Source organism: Populus trichocarpa, chromosome 10 (assembly GCF_000002775.5).
Source record: "Populus trichocarpa isolate Nisqually-1 chromosome 10, P.trichocarpa_v4.1, whole genome shotgun sequence".
Taxonomy (NCBI): domain Eukaryota; kingdom Viridiplantae; phylum Streptophyta; class Magnoliopsida; order Malpighiales; family Salicaceae; genus Populus; species Populus trichocarpa.
Window position 1 is genome coordinate 9,950,643 of NC_037294.2, and position 21,281 is coordinate 9,971,923.

Sequence of the window (21,281 nt, forward strand, 5' to 3'; positions counted from 1 at the left end):
TATGTTATTTCTGGTTGGTGGATGACTATCTTGTGCAGGGTTCAGCATGGTATATTAAGCTTTTTTCCCACGATGTATCAGATGGTATCTGTTCCTCGACTCGACAAAACCAGCTAGTGTGCTTGTGTGTTGCTTGTAAAAAAGCCACAAATTAGATTTTGTTCAAGTTTATTGCACTAACTAAACAATTATAACAATCAGGGACACTGCACCGATGAATTTTATTGGTCTGATCTACGTAAAAAGAGTATGTGTAACGAAGTTTGCATCTTGTTCCACAGAAAGAAAGTCTCGCCTCAGCTTCTTCTTGTTTTTTTTTTTTTTTACCCTAATTGGGCACTAGAGTAGTAGAGTTGAAAAGAAGCAGGAGGACTACTATGTTTGCTATGGTTGCTTGAAACCATTATAATTTTAGTACCAAACATAAAAAGTTATAAAATTTATGATGCATTAAATAGGCATATAATTGTGTTTAAAACTTGATTTTATGGAAGTTAAAAGAATCTATTTTTGTTCATGGATATCTATATTTCATTTATTTAACATTAAAAATTCATTTCATACTAGTTTTAACTAAATTTTAAACCACAACTATATTTTTAAACCTATATTTTTTTTAACTACAACCATAAAAACTACCACACTACCTAACAAACACTTAGGCCATGTTTGTTTCCCAGAATTCACTTTTCGGGAAACCACTTTCCAAACTTTCTTGTGTTTATTTGCCATTAGGAAAGTTGGTCAACGGAAAACACTTTCCGGTCAACAGAAACACTTTTCGGTCAACGGAAAACACTTTCCAGTAAAAAAAAAATTTGGTTTGGTTTTCAGGAAAGTGTTTTCCTTTTTGGCTGTGTTTGTTTTCCGGAAAGTGGTTTCCGGGAAACCACTTTCCAAACTTTCCTGTGTTTGTTTGCCATTAGAAAAGTTGGTCAACGGAAAACACTTTCCAGTCAAAGGAAAATTTGGCTTGGTTTTCAGGAAAGTGTTTTCCTGGAAAATTTGGGCGGAAAACACTTTCCGAAAGTTGTGAAAAATTTAGAAATGTTATTATTTGCTGATTATATCAAATTTGATCATCAAACTTTTGATTGCTATATATAATTTGTTTTGAATATTTATTTTTCAATTCCATCTCTTAAAATTTAATTTTTATATTAATTTTGGTCCTTATTTTTATAATTGCTATTTGCTTTTTCCTTATCATTTTTTTATTGAAATTTTTTATCTATCAAATTTGGTCCTCATTCTTTTGATTGTTACTTATTTTATTTGAAATAATTTATGAAATGTTAATTATTATTATTTTAATTTCTTCACCTTTTTTTTTAATTTTTTAGATTTGATCTCTATTATTTTGATTATTATTTATTTTATTTGAGATAATTTATGAAATTATATTTTTTTTCAATTTCATTCTCATTCAACTTTTTAATTTGTAAGATTTGTTCCTCATTATTTTAATAAACTTGAGAAAAATAAAACATTAATAAGTTATTTTCCAGCTCATTTTCCATGACATAACCAAACACTGGAAAGTGTTTTCCAACTTATTTTCCATTACACTACCAAACATCAGAAAATACTTTCCCGGAATTCACTTTCCAAAAAGAAACTACTTTCCAGCAAACAAACAGGGCCTTAATGGTTAACTATAATGCCATCAAATAACCCTGGAAAATTTCTTCCTAATCTTCGCATTGGCGTATATTACTCCTAGCATTTGTTAAACCTAAGCCTAATTTTCTTCCACAGACGCCATTAATACCTTGGAACCTAGCGTGAAGAAGAAGAGGAAGAAGTATTAGAGATGGTCCAGAGTAAAATACTTGAAGCAGATATTCATCGTTAATTTGACATTATTTCCAGGCTGCCAGTGAAATAGCTGTTGCGCTTCAAGTGCGTCTGTAAAGCATGGTTGAGCCAAATTGAAAACTCTAATTTCATCACCAACCACTACAATAAAGCCTTAAAACCATATATCAGGCTGCTTGCTTGGCAATTATATGTCCAACGCCGGGTAGCCTCCTTCCATGACCCATCTTTTTCCTTGCCTGTATAGTGAAACGCTTGGTCGCGTTTGAAAATCATGTAGCCTTACCTCCCAGCATGAAAGACCTGCCATGTCCACCAGTTCTTCGAGTCCTTGTAACGGCATAATTTGCTTTTACCGCGACTGGGATGGCATTACGCTATGGAATCCTACAATAAGAGAGTCCAAGGTTTTGCAGATTTATTGTAAGTGGTTCTTCGTTGGATTTGGTTTTGATTCCGAGGTTAATGATTACAAGATAATGGGATTCACTGGTGCCTGGAATTCCACTCGGATCATATTGTACGGCCTAAGTAGTGATAATTGGATGGAAATTCCTGATGATCGATCATTGCGGCCACGGGATTTGCTAGACTTGCTTCTTCAGGTACGTATGTGAATAGATCTTTTTATTGTTTATCAAAGGATAAGAAGGGTAGGACTGTGATAATTTCATTCGACACTAGTAATGAATTGTTCCGAGTAAGTACAGCATGGGAGGATATTCTCGCATCAACGAAGATGCGAGTATATATTTGTACTCTTGAATGAAGCAATGATGACTCTCTTGTTGTGGTTCTCTCACGGTGAGCAGAAAGATCTTGAAATATGGATAACAAAAGATCACCGCGTCAAGGAGTCTTGGATCAAGAAATACGTGGTTGATCCACTTGATGTTTCCTCGCTTCCTTCAGCTAGCAGAAACTGAAGGTTTTTGATCACATCAAGTATTTGTTACAAACAAAACAAATTATGTAAATAACCTAACAAAAATTTTTAAAGACTAATAAAATATAGCTAAATCCAAGAAGAGATTTAGTTATACGATATCAATATATTAACAAAATAAAAGGTCATAATTTTTTATTAATTTTTTCAGGAAATTTACAAGACATAGTTCTATAGAAGGCTTGGCTCATTAGAACCATCCGAGCTTAGAGAACCTCTAAATTAGGCTATAAATATATTGTTTGAACTAATTTTATTATTATTTTTTTATTTTTTCAGGTTTTATGTTTAATTTTGATTTTCTATTATTTTTCTTTTTGTTTAGGGATTCTAATTTTATTACCTATTATATGTCAGTTTTTAGCTTTTTAAGGAGTTGTAAATCTTTTAAAAAAATATATATATTAGACTTTTATTTCATAAATAAAACTGCAAATTAGGGCGCTTGTATTCTAACCCTGTTTTCGACCAAAACTATATCTTAGGGCTGAACATTTCCGGTTCGGTCCGGTTTTGAACCAAAATAATCAACCAAACCGAATTATTATTTTTTTAATTTTTTGAACCGAACCGAACCGAAAACCGGTTCAAACCGATTAATTTCGGTTCGGTTCGGTTCGGTTTTTTCCCCTTCCAAACCGGTTCAAACCCAATGGTCCTCTCTACTTCTCCTGCAACCTCATACAGGAGATCTCAAGTTGCTAACTGCACCTGCATCCAACTGCACATAGCGTTGATTGAGACGATCCAGACAAAACCCAACCTTGCAAATCAGGCAAAAAACCCAAGATTCGAACATTAGCCCCAGAAAATATAATCACAGAAACCAGAGCAGGTTGTCCTACTTTAAAAAGAAACATAAAGGAAGCAATACCTTAGTCTTTTCGGTGCTGCAAGGGAGTCGTTTCTCTTGAAATCGTCTTCAAGGGTGGAGTGAACCATTTGATGAGTTAACTCAGCCAAGTAATCTTCTTCGTCACTCTCTGTCTCAGTAGAGCCAACGACGACCAACTTGTTTTGCTTTGATTTTTCACCAGCCAGAGAGTGAAGGGAGAGAGATGCAAAGAAGGGAGGGGAGGGGGGGAGGGCGGCCCACCAGCCAGAAAGTAAAGTGAGAGTGAAATGAGAGAGACGCAGAGAAGGGAGGGGAGGGGGGCGGCAACTGATGACTTAATGTTATTCTAGGGTTAGAAAGCATGGTATTTATACTTGCTTTTTTTTTTTAAGTGATGGCTGGTTGAACCGGTTCGGTTCAATCGGTTTCAGACTTTAGAAACCAAAACCGAACCGAACCGGAATTTTTTTGTGATTTTTAATCGGTTAATTCGGTTTTTTTTTTCGGTTCGGTTTTTTTGGTTTTTTTTTCTGGTTTTCTCGGTTTATCGGTTTTTTTGCTCACCCCTACTATATCTTAATTTTTGTGCTTGTTGTTCTTCTATTTGTGCTTCCGCTTGCATCAATTTTCTTCTTTAAAGTCTTTCACATTTGACCATAGTCGATCCAAGTACCAACTAGACGAAAGTTAAAGTGAAGCAGGTCTCCTACAGTACTGAAAGACTAAGGGGTGTTCTTGTTTACGTGGAGAGCCTGTTTCCAATCAGGGAAAGATGATCAAAAGTAAAAGATCAAATGAAATTTGTTAGAGCATTTGATATTTGTTTGAAGATTGAGCTGAGGCTACCAAATTTGATAGAAAAGAATCGTTTCGAGTACCCACAACATATTGTTTTTCTATTTAATTAATTTGCATGGTGAAGCAGCTTAGAGCTGGCTGATGATGATATGAGGCTTCAAGTTATGCCTTCTTATATTTATTTATTTGCTGCTCAACTGCAATTTCAACCTGTAGACTTGAGGCGAGTTTCTTATTTGATTTATTTTTTTACTGTGAAAATAAAGTACTATAAATTCAACAAATATTAGGGTTGTTCAGTAAGTTTTTTATGTTGTTTATGAATTATGGTTCTATTTAGCCTATAAAATAATCTTGTGTCAGGACAAAAATTGATCAAGCCTCCTTTTATCAATCAATAAACTTGTTTTTGAGACTCTCACATTTTTTCCCTTAACCTCTGTTAACCCCCATAGCTTTCTTGTCAAAGCTTAATTAATGGCATATCAGTCTGTAGTGCTTTCGTCCAGCATCACTTGTGCACAAGTAATCTCTTTGGAGGTCTATAGTACCAAGTTAGGATGAGGCATTCAACTGTAACTTGAGGCAGGAGAGGTTGGAGCAATGCTGGAAACTTGAATTGTGCCTAAAACTAAGATTCATAGTAGATGGCTAGACCCGTGCCTTACAGATCAACAGATATATATCAAAATCTCAAGTTTCGGTGTTAATTATGTTGTCAAAACAGTTGCTGGGAAGGTAAAGACAGCTTGTGAACCATTTCTCATCAATCATGAAGCCAGGACAGCAAACAAAGGTATGCAATTGCTTGTATAAAAAAAGGTTCAATGTCTGACAGCTAGAGATTATAATATAAAACATCCATCATGTTGGAATTGGATTTTTAATCCCTATAAGACAAAGCCGTCCTATGACCTTCCTGATGATATTCTGCAGGCAAGAATGGATGTCACATTTGCATGCACATTGTTTAATCGATGTATTAGCAGTCAGTTTGTAAAACGAATCAAGTCTGATAACGAAGTTTAATGATGAAAACTAATTTTTGCTAACTTCCATACTGGGTAAGAGTATTTTTTTTATGCATTCTGCTTGGAATTTGGGCAGCAATCAGTAGGCATGCCGTCTCCAAGGAAGCAAATAAAGGCTAACGATTCGTATTTCTCTGCTGTTTTTGCATCCGTGCCATTTCTTTCTTTTAAGGGCTAGCAGGAGCTTGGGGGGTTAAAGAAGATTGATAATGTTTCAAGGCCGAATGTTCATTAATTGATTGAAACGGAAAGGGAGCTTTGCTTTGCTTCCCACGATATATTTGTCTCTACTGCAACATTCTATCACAAGTTTTGGTGAACAGTGAGTACGTGAAAGTAGCTCTTCGAAGAAACGAAGAGGTAGCTGGCGTTTGCATTTTCTTTGTGATCGATCTTTCCTTCCTTTGTACCTTGTATCGTCCGGATTCCGTAGCAAATCCAACTTTTAAATCACAAATTATGATCCCCCGACCCCTTGCTTCCTCCAAGAGTCGTGAAAAGCACAACCTCGTATCTCCTGAAGTTTCATTTCGCCGATTCTTTTCACTGTGAAATTATAGTTTGTTTGGAATTTCGGTTGTAGCTGTATTTTAAAATGTTTTTTATTTAAAAAAAAATTAAAATAATTTTTTTATTTTTTAAAATTTATTTTTAATATTAACATGTTAAAATAATTTAAAAATAAAAAAAATAATTTTTTCAAAAATAATTTTTTTTTTTAAAAAAAATAGCATTTAGAATACCCCCACTTATCTTGCATCGAAGAGAATCCCAAGGCTCAAATCATACTGACTGTGAAAGAAATTTCATGGTGTCTCTAATGTGATTAAACATCAGTGGGTCCAAAAATATGATATGTAATCAAAGAATGTTTTTTTCATACATTCGAGCGCCCCTAATTTCTTATAATGGAAGAGCAAGCATGGTGTATTACTTTCTTCCTTTTTGTACAAGTTTTTAGGGTAATTTATTGTGCAAATTAAATTACGAATTTAACATGGATATTACAATTTATATTCGTGCAGGTATCAAATGCTAATAAAAAAAATCCATAATATGTGTCCGGTAAAAACCAGACTTCGTTTCGGCAAAGGAAAACTAGAATATATATAATAATAAATTTTAAAAAAATTATTTAAATATATTTTCAAATAAAAAAACTGTCACAACCCATACAGCTAGAGTTCCAGTCCAGTTCAAACAATGCACTAAAGGAAAAGGATTTATCCGTCGTTTTATTAACAGACCTGTTTCTGATCCAACGGCTCTTTCGGTTACTGTTGTTTCCAACCGTTAGATCCATGCTCCGCTGAATATTCTATCAAACATTCCTTAAGTAACGTTAACAGCCAAGATACACACCACCGAACAAGATTACAGCGTATATCACAACAGCAACAGAGACATAACAGAGCAAACAACAAAAAAACAGATACAATGAGCGAAGCACTCGACAGAGACTACCAAATCTGCGAGGAGATCGGCCGTGGACGATTCGGTACTGTTTTCCGATGCATCTCCCGCTCCAGCGGAGACTATTTCGCTGTCAAATCCATCGTCAAGAGCCTCGTCTCCGGTGACTCCCTTGACTCGCAATGCCTCTTAACAGAACCCAAGACCCTCCACTTTCTTTCTCCTCACCCCCACATAATCCAACTCCACAACCTCTACGAGGACGAAACTCACCTTCATATGGTAATCGACTTATGCTCTAATCAAGACCTCCACGATTTGATAATCACCAATGGCGTTCTTTCAGAGAACGAAGCCAGAGTGGTTTTTACTCAACTGATGAAAGCCATCTCTCACTGTCATACGTACGGCATCGTTCATCGAGACATCAAGCCTGACAACATCTTATTTGACGAGGAGAATACAATTAAGGTGGCGGACTTTGGATCTGCCGAGGTTGTAATGGAAGGGGAGATGGTGAGTGGTGTAGTGGGGACACCGTATTACGTGGCCCCTGAGGTTTTGTTGGGGAGAGAGTATGGAAAGAAGGTGGATGTGTGGAGTGCTGGGGTGGTGTTGTACATAATGTTAGCTGGATTTCCGCCGTTTTACGGGGAAACAGCGGATAAGATTTTTGAGGCGGTTTTGAGGGGGAATTTGAGGTTTCCTGCTAGAGTTTTCCAGTCTGTGTCAGCAAGTGTTAAGGATCTTTTAAGGAGGATACTTTGTAAAGATGTTTCCAGGCGATTTTCTGCTGAACAAGTGCTAAGTAAGTAGAAACAAAAATTAGATTTTGTATTTAAGAGTTAGATTCTCATCAAAATGTTCATCGTTTAAATATCTTTGGGCTTTGAATCCAGATAATTGTTATAGTAATTTGATTTCATGTGTTTAATTATTTGCAGGACATCCATGGGTAGCGAATGTGGCTGATTTGACATGAAGGCCAAAAAAGAAACAGGGGGCTTAGACGAGTAGACATGCTTGTGTTGTACAGTATAGGTAGTGCACGAACGGCGTAGAGAGATTTGCTGCAGCGCCGGCGAGTATCCATCCTACTGGATTGGTTCTCACTTATGAAGAGGATCCCTTTTCTTTTCTTTTTCATTTTTTATTAGGTAAAGAAGCTGGCTTGTGAGGAAGGAGTTTCCATTTATAAGTTTGTTTGTTTGTTTGTTTAACCAACGGACTGACGGAGGATACTCTATATATATGAATGAATCGTTGCATGAAACTGGAGATTATGAGTTTTTCTATAATGTAGTTAGTTGTTGTTTATCATTTAAGAATCTTTTGTGATACAGCTTTCTTGATTGCTTTGAATTATTTTTGTGAATTTTTCATACATCATCAAGGAAAATATAAAATCATAACTTCATATAAAAGATTTTTCTTTTATATATATATATATATATAAAAGAAAAATCTTTTATATGAAGTTATGATTTTATATTTTCCTTGATGATGTATGAAAAATTCACAAAAATAATTCCTAAACGGCTAGTCACTTCACATGTCCTATGCAAATTCCTCTTTAATGAATTATAATGAACAAAAATCAACCTAAATTTTTCTTGAATATCCAATGGTGACGCAAGAAACAAAAAAAAATCCAATTACTATAGAACTGAGATAGCATAAAAAGATAAAGGGTAAGAGGAGAGAGAGATAGAGAGAGAATGAGATCTCAAGTTCACACTCTAGTTTTAGACTGCGTTTGTTTTGCATCTATTTTTGTATTTGCGATGCAAAAAACGTAACAAGGTGTTTGGTAACTGTAAAAATTATATTTTATATTGTGGGACTCATTAAAAAATTAAGTTTGAAACGCAGTTTTTGTGAAGCAGTTTTTACATATTTTTTAACTGAGTTTTGTAAAATAGTGTTTGTTTTTGCGTTTCAGAAGCGCTTTTGAAAAAAATTAAATTTTTTTTATTTTTTTCTTTACTTCAAATTAAAATTTTTTTGGTATTTTTATATTATTTTGATGCGCTGATATCAAAAATAATTTTTTAAAAATAAAAATATATTATTTTAATGCATTTTCAAGTAAAAGGCATTTTGAAAAGCAACCGTAATCCCACAACTATCAAACATGTTAGTATATATTTTTTGCTGCACATAAGTTTCAATCACAATTTTTACCAAACACGTATCTAAATACAACTAACCTCAGCTAACAACACTTTTTTAAAACTTATTTTTTAAAAAACCATAGCCACAAATCTACTTAAAAAACAAACACACTCAATCATAACACTCCTGGTATTATATAAAAAATTTCATTAAATAAATTCATGAATACCTTAAAAGATCACTATTAAAGACTAGAGTAAAACACACACAATGCTTAAGGGTCCGTTTGTTTACGCGGCTGCGGCTGCGTTTTAATTAAAACGCAGTTGGCAGCCGTTTGGTAATGAAAAAACTTGATTTACTGTGCCTGGGTCCCACGTGTTTTTTGCGGCTGAAACGTTAAAAATGAAAAGCAGGAAAATCATGCTTTCCATTCACTGTGCATGCTAATTGCACTGTTCACTGAACAGTGCAATTAACATGCACAGTGTACACGGTACACTTTTTTTTTTTTTTTAGTATGTATTTTTTTTTTTAGTATGTATTAATTTTATTAATATTTTTTTTATCATGCTTTCCATTCACTGTGCATGCTAATTGCACTGTTCACTGAATAGTGCAATTAACATGCACAGTGTACACGGTACACTTTTTTTTTTTATGTATTAATTTTATTAATATTTTTTTTAAAAAAATAGTTTATAGTAAATTAAATTTATTTGCACTGTGATATGAACAATATATTTTTACCGAAAAACTAGTATAAAGTAAATTAAATTTACTCGCACTGTAATATCAATTTTATACATGATAATATTTTATTTAATTGTATTATTAAATAGTTTAATGGAATAATAAAAAATATTTTATATAAAGTATTATTTATTTCATAATGTAATATGAGTAATTAATTCTATAATATTTAAATTTAAAACTATCAATATTAATATATATTTTTAAAATTATTTTATAACCTCAATTTCAAAAGCATTCTTACCCAAACACATTAAACTACTTTTTTTCAACCTCAATTTCAACCACAGTTTTAACCAAACACCTATTTTTTCAAACCAACCTCAATTAAAAGTACTTTTTATAAAACTACTTTTTTCAAACCACAACAACAACCACTACCGCAATACCAAACACACACTAAAGGTGGTAAGTTGACTATTCATTAACGCATGCATTGCATACATCAATTATATAAATTGTTTTGGCTGGGCAAAGATGGGTGAACTTTATAGCCTATTGAGCATGTCGGGGTCATGCACGAATAACTAGAAACCTAGCTTTTCAAGCCTCAACTCAATCCTAACTTTCTCAATTTGTTTAATTTTACACCAACACACACACCTCTATGCATTTTTTTAAAAAAATTTATCAAGAGTCACAACTATAAACTTTTCCATGTACATAATTTCTCTATGTATGCAATATTTTTTTATATTAAGTGCATACACCACTTTCTTAGACAATAGCTATTACATTGTTAGCAATAACAAGTAGTAATAACATTTCTTGAAATCAATCCGCATGTCAAAGAGCCCACAAGAAATTAAGCCATGTAGTTGTGAGAGATGAAAATAACAGAGATAGAAACAGTGGTGAAAATAGAGGGCTGGCAATGCCTCGACCCTTGTAAAAACAATTTTGTCCCTGCCTCGACCTTGAGCAATTTTATGTTTTGGCCCTAAGATTAGTAATATAGACGTGTCATTTGTATTCTTAAAAACAATTTATACACTACCTTTTATATAACATTGATATTAGTAATATTACCGTGGATTTTTAGAGAGTTTTTATATATTTAAACGTGTAAAATAAAATAAAATTAAGCATATAGAAACTAGATTTTGTTCCTAAACTGAGGTCATGTTTTTTTGGCTATTTTATAAGGCTAAGCTCATGAAAGCAGGATTTGAGCACATTATCTGAAACTATGAGTGTTTTTTTGCTTTAAAGAGATTTTTTAAACTTGTTAAATTTAGGTTTATCAAATATTATGCCTTGATAAATATATTTTTTTTCTTCTAAAATTTGACATTTAGTGACAAAACAATACTTTAAAAAAAAAAAAAAACAATCAAGATTGCTTTCACGGGGGAATTTGAAATCCCATACCAAATGGTCCATACATATGTATGTAACAAAGGAAAGGCATGTGCATATTGAAATTAAGTTTTCCTTTTCTTTTTTGGTTTAATCAAATACATTCGCTTTTTTTAAAAAAAATCATGAATGTAAAATAATTTCTTATTTTGTGTGTCTTCTTTTAGCGCGTTAGTCATACTCAAGTTCATGCCACTCGAGGGAAATGAACGTCACTTGGCAGACTGAGGTGGCCAAGTATTAGCATCATTGAAGCAGCATCGAGGGAAATTTGGCACATCCAAGGGTGCAAGGCAGAGGAGACATCTTCCAAGATCCATATTGTGGGTACTTGCACCCTAATATCGCCCGACCTCTTTCCCTTGTCGAATAGGATTAGAATAATATTTTTATATTTTAAAAAAATTATTTTTAATATCATTAAATTAAAATAATTAAAAAATATTAATTTGAATTAAAAAAATAAAACAAAATTATTTTTTTAAAAATACTTTTAAAATATAAAAACAAATTGGATCTTACTGACCTAGGTTCTTGAGGGGCCTGAAAAAGACAGTGGGGTTCTGTACATACGGGCAGTTCAGCCCAGAGCCCAATTAGAGTCTTTAAAATGTGGTTCTCCGTTTTTGTTTTGGACCAGAGAAATATGATCCAATTTGATGCTTGGCAGAAGCCTAAGTCAATTTCCTTATCGTTGAGGCCGGTCCATTTCAATGGCTGGCGAGCTTAAATGCAACCCAATTGGTCTTCGGAACCCAAATAATATTTAAACTTTGGAGTTCCTCCTCTCAAGTTCAAAAAGGTATGGAATGGAAATTTAGGACCGTATCGAAACTTAATTTTAACATTAAAGAAAATATATGTGTGTCGGAGCTGTTAAGGTTTTTTTTTTAAAAAAGAAAAAATTGAGATGTGAACCAAAATTTGACGTGGTTATTTAATAAAATTAAAAGATAATCATATACACTAATAAATGATAAAAATAGACATAATTATAATCAAAGACTAAACTAGAAAACTATGAAATAAATGTAAATAAAAAACCTTGATCTTGTGCCGTGTTATGTTATTTAAATTTTTTTATTAAATTATATTTTAATATTTTTAGAAAAAAATTAAAATTAAATTTCACTCGAAACAAAATAATTTGTTAGCATAGTTACTATTCTTATTGTTAATTTTACTTGGCCTTGCGACGTGGCTTCTTCGATGGTATATGTTTCAAAATAAATAGTATTGGAGTTTGCATGATGTAAATTATTCGACCCGATTTAACTCAAAAGAATTTCAAGAGATAATTGTGTTTTTTATTGACATGGGTTACCCGTCACATGGAGTCATGTACAAGTCGAGTTTAATAACTTTATTTTTTAAAATTAAGTTTTTTATATAATTATATAATAAAAAAATAGATATATGAAGGAAATTGATTGAATATAATTTAAAAAAAGAAATCACTAATGGTTGTTAAAAAATAGTGTTTTTTAATATTAAAAAAATATGTTATATTTTTATTGAATAACAAAGTAGAAATTGATTTATATTTATTTAATAATATCCCAAATATTTTTTTAATTAATTTATTTAAATGAATAATATTAAAATAACCATATTTTTAATCAAAACATATCAATTTAGTTAGCTTTTAAAACTCGTCACTCAAGTCATGAACATGCTTGAATCTATTTTTTTTTTCAAATTTATCTCTCATCTAATTATATGACACTGAAAATAGATATTTTTCAGAAAATGATAAAATAAAATTAAAAATTAAAAATATTTTATAGAATTTAAATTTAAATAGAAGAGGAGAAAAATTTAAAGACTAAAGAAAGTCAAGAGCTTGGGTGGGCTAGTGCACCATTTTTATAAATTGAAAAGGCTACACTTGTAGGCCTACAAGGCTTAGGCCAGCATCCCTTTATTTAAAAAAATAATATTAGAATTCAAAAAACTAATTTTCAAACTATTCTTATATAAAAACATTTAATAAACACCTTATATGTTTAAAAAAACAATTTATCAATTCAACTTAAGATTGGTAAGAAAAAATAGAAAATCAAATATGAAAAAAATTCTTTGTTAGATCCAATATACTTTTTATGACAAGATAAAAAAGAAAAAACACATAAATAAAACTTTTTTTTTGTTAAATAGAACTTGTTAACATAAAAAAGGACTTGTTTCATTGTCGAGATTTGGCCAAGCATCAACTTTTCTTTCTCTTTCTTTATTTTCCATTGATTTTCTTCTCTCTTAATTCAGAGACTGAAAAATAAACAAAATGAAGTTGTGGATAAAAACAAAAATTACAAAAACCAAAAGGACCAAAAAGAAATTCAAAACAATTCCAAAGACAAAAAAGTTTAAAAAGCGTGATTTGAATAATAACAAAAAAGAAAAACAACCATCCTTTTTTCTCTCATTGTCAATTTTGATCCACTCATCTTCATTTTTTACAAACAATCAAAACAATTTTTTTTTTTATAAAATCAAACAACTCAATGCGGGGATTGTTTTTTTACACAATAATAACCTTATAAAAAATAAATCAAAATAAATTATTAAATTTAATCCTTAATCAATGCAACGCAATGTGTAAGGATGAAATTGATTTTTTTTCAAAACACCGTAAAAAAAATAATAATTCAAAGGACTAAAAAAAAAAACACTGTAGAAAAAATAACAAAAAAGTATAAACCCCACTTTTTTACCTTATTGTCAATTTTTACGTCCATATTTTTAATTTTTCACAAACAATCAAGCTAATTTTGTTTTTTACAAAACCAACCATGAATTCAATATCAAAATATTTTTTATATCACAATAACTCTATAAAAATCAAATTAAAACAAGCTAAAAAAAGCAACCTTCAATCAACACAATATATAAAAATAAAACTGGAAAAAGAAAACCAAAAGAAAGGAAAACCACTATAGATTTGCACAGTATTTTATGAAGCGGTGAATAGTGAAATCATCCTCTCTTTTAAGTTTTCTGTAATATATATATATTTATTGATAATGATGGAAATTTATGATTGGGATAACTTTCTCATTTTTAATCCAAAGCCTATCGAATTTTTCCAACGTAATCTAGTTGTCTGTGCCAACCCTCCTCGTAGTTGTTTTTCTCCTTTTGAGATAAATACCATTAACTGAACAGAGGCAAACCAGGACATCTGTTAGTTAGTTAGTTAGTTAGGCTGTCTAATCTCTTTGGCTCTACATATGCCCTCTGGAACTTCTTAATAAAGGTTATGAGTTTCATTTGTAATGGAAAGTTTTTGCATAGCGTAATCAAAATTGTTCATTTGGAGATTCTAAGAAAAGACGTTCGCGGTTGTGATTCAAACATACCAAACAAATTTTAGTTCAATTAATTACACCTTGTAGCAGAAGTTAATTCATTACGGCAAGTGGCATGAGTCATGATGGATAGCGCATACAAACCACTAAAAAATCCAACTAGCAACCTTAAGACCAAACACTTGCCAAGCTGCCGATATCATGTTTGTTTTTGTGTTTTAAAATGTTTTAAAAAAAATTTTAATTTAAAATTTCTTTGTTTTAAATTAATATTTTTTTATATTTTCAAATAATTTTGATGTACTGATATAAAAAATAATTTTTTTAAAAAAACATATTATTTTAATACATTTTAGAATAAAAAATAATTTAAAAAACAACCACAACTACACTTATAAATACAGGCCTCTAGATTATCTATTATTCTTGGAGGATAACGTCATTACACAAGAGTTGCTAAACAAAGTTTTTTTCAAAACGAAAAAGAAAAAAGAACAAAAAAAAAAAAATCCTTCAAAAACGATCGTCCATCTTGTGATTTCGCTCCACAAATTCTGCACTCCTTTTTTGTTCTACAAGTTGGTCAGTAGCAACTTAAATTCGTTGTCATGTTGAGTACAAGTTCGTCATTGCGCTGGGCATGGACAGCTGCGCAGGTAAAGGGTCTAATCAAGGGGTCCCTTCAATTTGAAACAAACAAATTTGCCAAGTCCAGCTAAACTTTCCCGAACATTCACAGACAAGACAACAGTGGAAACGAGAGAAAAAATGGCGTGCTTTCCATTGGTTGCTAAAAAGGCTGTGGAAGGAAGAATTGATGCAAGTTTGGATTCTTTTGGGTCGATTCAGAATCCAAAATCGTATAAGAGAAAAATCACAAATGTTACAGAAAAGGAGTGCGGAAATTGTAGTTATGTGCTCATGAAGTAACGTTTCTGCTTAAGAGTCTGATAAAGATGCAAATCTTTAGAAGATTATGAGAAAATGAAGTGCACTGACGAGCTATGTAAACTTCTTTTAGACTTTTACTGCTTGTTACAATGCGATACGGATGGCATCAAAGTACAGCTAGCAGGGACAGAAGCAACAAGCCAAGGTTAAAGCAGATTCAAAGATGCCTGTCTTCTGTGGGGTGGGCTCTCGGTGGAGCGTAGTGATATTTAGCTAATGAAGCATGCTAAAGGCACCTTGAACAATGAATGTTTCGATTAATTAAGAAAAGATTTGATCAAGTTGGGACTGTTCTAGGCTCATGCCCCGCTTGCTGCCTAGTACCCCTCAGGAAGTGTAGTGGCTGTAAGGGTGTTTCTCCAATTCTTGAAACATGGAGAAATTACTTTGCCTTTAAACTACCAAATTGCCTTTAACATCAATCATGCAGGGATTAGTAGCCCAGAATACATCACTGCAAGCAATAACAGAAACAATTTACACATACAGGGTTGACAAAGTGTCCCTAATTTTCGAACTAATTTCACATCTCAACCTAAGGTAACGGAGAACAATGAATGTTACCAGTAAATGCCGCAAGCAAAACAACGAAAGTGCCCAGAAAAGAAAAACAAATCACATGCTTTCCTGTTGGTTCTAAGAAGAGACGAGGGCAAAACAACCAAGAAGAATTGGGTTTTCACTGTACTCTTAGCAAACCAAGGAGCCATGAGAAAAATAATTAAAAAAGGTTATTAGAGTGCAGGAATACGATACTATAATGAGTTTGTGTGAAAAGTTATGTAAACGGTGAAATAGAGATTCATTCTATAGGAACCGTACAGGAAAGTGAGAATCACGCCACTAGAAAGCTAATTTTTCTTATTTTTCCTACAACTAAGACCAGCTAATTCACGGCTAGAAAAGTAAGCAGAACCCTGAGAGCTTACTATGCTCATAAGCATGCTTATCCCTGCGTCTTCCGCTAATTTCCTGAGATTATACAAAGATACCACGTAGTATGAAAGCCTAACTAAACTGGAACGGTTTGCCTAGACTCAGCCGTGGATCCGTTTTCTTGCTCACCTTCACCAGACATTTCCTCGAGTGATTTTCCCTTCGATTCAGGTACTAAGAAAGTAAAAATCATTCCCAGGAAATTTATTACACCCAGAACTATAAGAGTCTTCCTCACTCCGATACCATCTGCAGCATACAAGAACCCGAATGCACCCACAATTGCCCCTGCTTTGCCAGATGCAGCTGATATACCATGGCAAGTAGACCTCAATCTCGCTGGGAATATCTCTGCAGGAACAACAAATGTGGTGGCATTGGGACCAAAATTGGCAAAGAAGAAAGTGAGTGAATATATCACAACGAAGCCAATTCGGTGGTCCGGCAGAGTCCAATGATGGTAAGGGATAGCCAAGGCAAACATGAATACTGTCATGAAGAAGAATCCCATCAATTGAATTGCAAACCTGCCAATCCTGTCAATAAATGCAACAGTAAACCAATAACCCGGAACCGTGCTGCAAAGAGCAATTAAAGTCTGTGCTCTAGCAATTTTAAAGACCTCTTCAAGGGCATTCATAGTTTTGGGCTTAGGAATCCACCCAATAGCACTGAAAATGTCCTTTTGAAACAGATTCTGGCTGTAGAATGCAATGTCTAACAAGAACCAAGTGGTAGTGGTTCCAAGCAAGTGGAGTCCATGACGACGAGCAAATTGTGTAGAGAAAAGACCAAAATCATTGCCCTTTTCCTGTGACATCTTCTCAATTTTCTCTTGTTCTGACTCCAACTCAACCTCAAGCACTTTTGCCATGTCAGACGCAGCCTGTTTAGCATTCTTCGCAACCAAGGCAGTGTAACGCGCAGTTTCAGGCATCTTCATTCGCCAGTAATAAGTAAGAGCAGCTGGAATTGCACCAAACATCACAATAATCCGCCAAGCATAATCAGCTTGAGGCACAGTAGAGCCAGCTGGATCAACTTCAAAAGCTGGGGCAGGAAACTGGGCCTTAAAAGCCGCAGAAATTACAATAGCGACCATCCCCCCAGCCAAGATTCCAAAACCTTGCATGGCAAAAACAGCAGCAATGAAAGCACCGCGAGTCTTTTTATTAGCATACTCAGACATGATTGTAGCGGAAAGTGGGTAGTCACCACCAATGCCAAATCCAAGCCAGAAGCGAAAGAAGCAAAGAGTAGACATAACAGCGGTAGGATTTTTGCCAAAAGAGAGGCCAGAAGCAATGGAGCAAATGACCATGATCATCAACGTCATACCATAGACACGTTTTCTGCCCATTTTGTCACCAAGCCAGCCAAAGAAGAGCTGACCAGAAAGGGTACCACAGAATGCAACACCATTAACAGCTGATGACACATTTGAAGGTAAAGCTCCCGGAGTATCAGAACCTGGTTGGTAGTAATATATCCGACCCAGCAATTTGGTCACAAGGGAGATGCAAAAAAGATCGTATGCATCAGTGAAAAACCCCATGCCAGCAATCACTATTGCCGTGAAATGGTACCATTGTGTTTTGGCCACATCAAGTGCATTAAGCACCTGCAATTGTTCCCTTGCCATGATTTTCCCTGGATTTATGGAACAAATATCAATCAATAATTCGGCATACAAAGCGTACATAAATACTTCAGAAGGGAAAAAAAAAAAAAACACTTCTGGAAGTTGTGTGTAGTGAACCATTGACTCAACCTGTTGAAACTTGAAACTATTAGACATGTGAGTGTCCAACAAAGATGGTTTGAGAAAAAGACATGAAAGTGTTAATTATGTTCCAAAAGGTAAGGTCCACTGCCACACGTCATTACGACAACTGAACTGACGCAGGAAAATTAAAAACAACAATAAAAACAGCGAAAATTCAATTAAGAAAACGAAAAACAACCAAATCTTTAAAACGGAAATTAAAGGGTAAAAAAAATTGTACAGTACCTGATTGTGTCGATATTTTAATAACAGATGTTTTTTAAAATATTTTTTTTTAAAAAAATATATTTAAAATATATTTTTTTATTTTTAAAAAATTATTTTGGATATTATAACATTAAAATAATATAATAATATTAAAACATAAATTAAACAAAAAAATTCAAAATTTTAAAAAATACGTAGCTGTGAATTGAAAAAAAATAAAATACTAAGAGCATTTTTAATAAAAAAAAGCTAAATTGATAACATGGTGTAAATATAACGTTTTTTTTATATACGTACTCCCATTAAAAAAACCATTTAAAAAAATTAATTATATTTTAATATATTTAATATTAATATGACTATTTATTAATAATAACCGTCTAATATAACTTCAATTAAAAATTTTCTTTTACATAAAAATATATTAAATAAATTTTAGCTTTGAACTAACATGTAAGAATAATTATTTAACTTAAAAATGCTATTTTAACTTTTTCTTTGGAGATGCTCTAAAAATCGCCATTGTTGTACAAAGTACTTGAAGGGGGTTTCTTCCTCTTCCTTCTCTACCATCAAAAGATCAATCAGGCTAGAAAAGAAAGGGGTATCTATCTATCTTGTTTCTAATTTCAAGAAAGAAAAAAGGGGGTGAATTAAGATAACAAAATTGAAGTAAAAATCATCCATGCTCTTAATTAACAGGAAAAAAAAAGTATTTAACGAAGAAAAGTGGAAAACAGAGTGCAGCATATACCTCAAGTGCAGCAGAGAGAGAACAGCACAAAAAAGGATTATGAGCGCTCCTAATGTCAACGAGAGGTGCTAGCTAGGTTTTGCTTTTTATTATAAGTAATCAAGGGACGAAAGAGAATTATGGAAGAGCAAACGTTACGTAGAGTAGTAGTTAGAGAGAGAGGGAGATTGGAAATGAGAGAGAGAGAGAGATTTAAGTGATCGCAAAGAATCACAAAGGAATGTACTATCTATCTATATCTCTTCTATGTATAGTTAATGACTCTGTGAGAGAGAAGAGAAGAGAAGAGAAGAGAGAGAGCAGGCAAGGGATGGAGGGATAGAATGGAGAGGTAGTTGCGTATTTAACTGCAACGAACCCTCTCTGCTTTCGGATTTTTTTTCTCACTATTATTATTATTATTATTATTATTATTATTTATGACCTTAAGAGCTTCTGTCAGTTCTTTATCCCTCCTGGCTGCATTATGAGAAATTTCTTTTTTTATATACATATTTCTTTATTTAAAAAAAAAACAGTGATACGTGGGATCGAATTTATTTACCACCAAATCCAATTTTGGACCTTGTGATGACACTATTGAGTATTTGAAAAAACACTATTTTTATTTGGGTTTCTAATTAGTATTAAAATATTATCAATTAAGTTTTTCATTTACTTTATAATTTTTTAACAAAAAAAAAAATATTAAGTTTCTTATGTAGTTGGAGGAAGGAACTTTTGGATAGGAAGATTAGTTGAGGATTTTGGAAATTCGAGGTTTTTTTACTTGAGATTTACTAAATAATTTATCTCGTTTGTTCTTTACGACATGTACTTTGGTTCCGAATCAATAGTGTTTTTTTTTTAAACCTTTTGGAAGAAGTGCTAGCGGTTGATTTCAGCAAGACTTTAAGATATGTTTTTCTTACTTTTCAATTTAATTTTTTTTTTTTAAGTTTTAAAAGTACAAAAGAACATTTAAGCAGTGTTTTTTTTAACAGTGTTTTTTCTGAATTATTTTGATTTATTGATGATAAAAATATATATTTTTTAAAATATTATTCTATTAAATTTCTCAATAAAATAATACCTTAAAAAATAACTTTTATAATAATATTAAACACTCTTTTTAGGCAAGCGCAATATATATATATATATATATATATATATATATAAAAGCTCATGTTTTTGAGCCTGGATTTCTAAGCCGAAATGATCTTGGGCTTGAGTAGTTGGTCATGCATAAGGGTTTGATCTTTTTTTTATAATTTTTTTTTAAAACTTTTAATTAATACCCTACCTTTTTTGTATGTATTTTTTAGTTTATATTAATTTTTTAATTTAAACTAATACCCTCTGTCTCTTATTTTTAAAATTGTTTTGTTCAATATTGTTATTTTTAATTATTTTTTATTGTTATAATATTTTAAAAGATTTTTATAATTTATAATTTATTTTTTTCATTTATATTTGATATAAATAAATTGTATTTTTGTAATGTATTTTTTATAAAAATATTGTTTGTTCAGATGAGAAAAAATGATCTCTAAGATAAAAAAATAATAAAAAAAGTATAAACATATAAAATCAAGAGAAAAGGGTGTGTTAGACATTTGCATAACTATAATACTGGCTTAACACTTTAGCATTTAATTATTATTAACAACTATTTCATAGTTGCATGATTCAACTATTTTTAAAATTTATTTTATTAAATATAAGTAGTATATTCACAATATTCAATTAACAAAACATGATACAATAAAACACATGTTTGTAATATTAATGTATTTTTTTTACAATAAAAATTAATTTAAAATCTTACTCGCAGTGTACTCGAGTGTTAGAAAATACAAAAACATAGTTTTACATAGTTTTTTCATTTCACTTTGGTTTTTTTTTTTATACTAAAACGACGTTGTTTTGATTTAAAAATAAAAGAATTGACCCGGATGACCCGGTCAAAATCTGAAACTCGGGTCTTAGACCGTGCCGGTTATCAGGCCGGGTCTAAAAACATGTACAAAAGAATTAAGTAAGAGGAGTAACTCTTACAACATTAGCACAATAAGCTCCGGTACCAATAAGATTGGCCTTCGTATTGGAAAAAAAAAATAAAAATACGATGATAAATTTCGAATCGGACTAGATCCTGATTTTCCTTTCTTCTTCTCGATGAACCAAAAAGCTTTTTTTCATTTCTAAGAAATAGACAAGGGAAGCTTCTTCTTTGCTTCTGTGAAACGTGTATCACCATCTCTTCCTGTTTTATCTTTTGTAATCTTGTTT

The 21,281-nt window shown here is 32.3% G+C and overlaps 2 protein-coding genes across 2 annotated transcripts; one reads left to right on the top strand and one right to left on the bottom strand.

Moving 5' to 3' along the window:
• The first annotated feature begins 6,602 nt into the window (after positions 1 to 6,602).
• Positions 6,603 to 8,114, top strand: LOC18102475 (phosphoenolpyruvate carboxylase kinase 1). The gene is made up of 2 exons (XM_006378277.3): positions 6,603 to 7,649; positions 7,786 to 8,114. The coding sequence occupies exons 1-2, from the start codon at positions 6,866 to 6,868 to the stop codon at positions 7,821 to 7,823; spliced, it is 822 nt and encodes a 273-aa protein (XP_006378339.2). The 5' UTR covers positions 6,603 to 6,865; the 3' UTR covers positions 7,824 to 8,114.
• Positions 8,115 to 16,105: 7,991 nt separating this feature from the next.
• LOC18102476 (inorganic phosphate transporter 1-4) lies at positions 16,106 to 19,375 on the bottom strand. Its single transcript, XM_052456871.1, has 2 exons — positions 19,011 to 19,375; positions 16,106 to 17,913 (listed from the first exon to the last, which is right to left on the bottom strand). The coding sequence occupies exon 2, from the start codon at positions 17,903 to 17,905 to the stop codon at positions 16,340 to 16,342; it is 1,566 nt and encodes a 521-aa protein (XP_052312831.1). The 5' UTR covers positions 17,906 to 17,913; positions 19,011 to 19,375; the 3' UTR covers positions 16,106 to 16,339.
• Between the last annotated feature and the right edge of the window lie 1,906 nt (positions 19,376 to 21,281).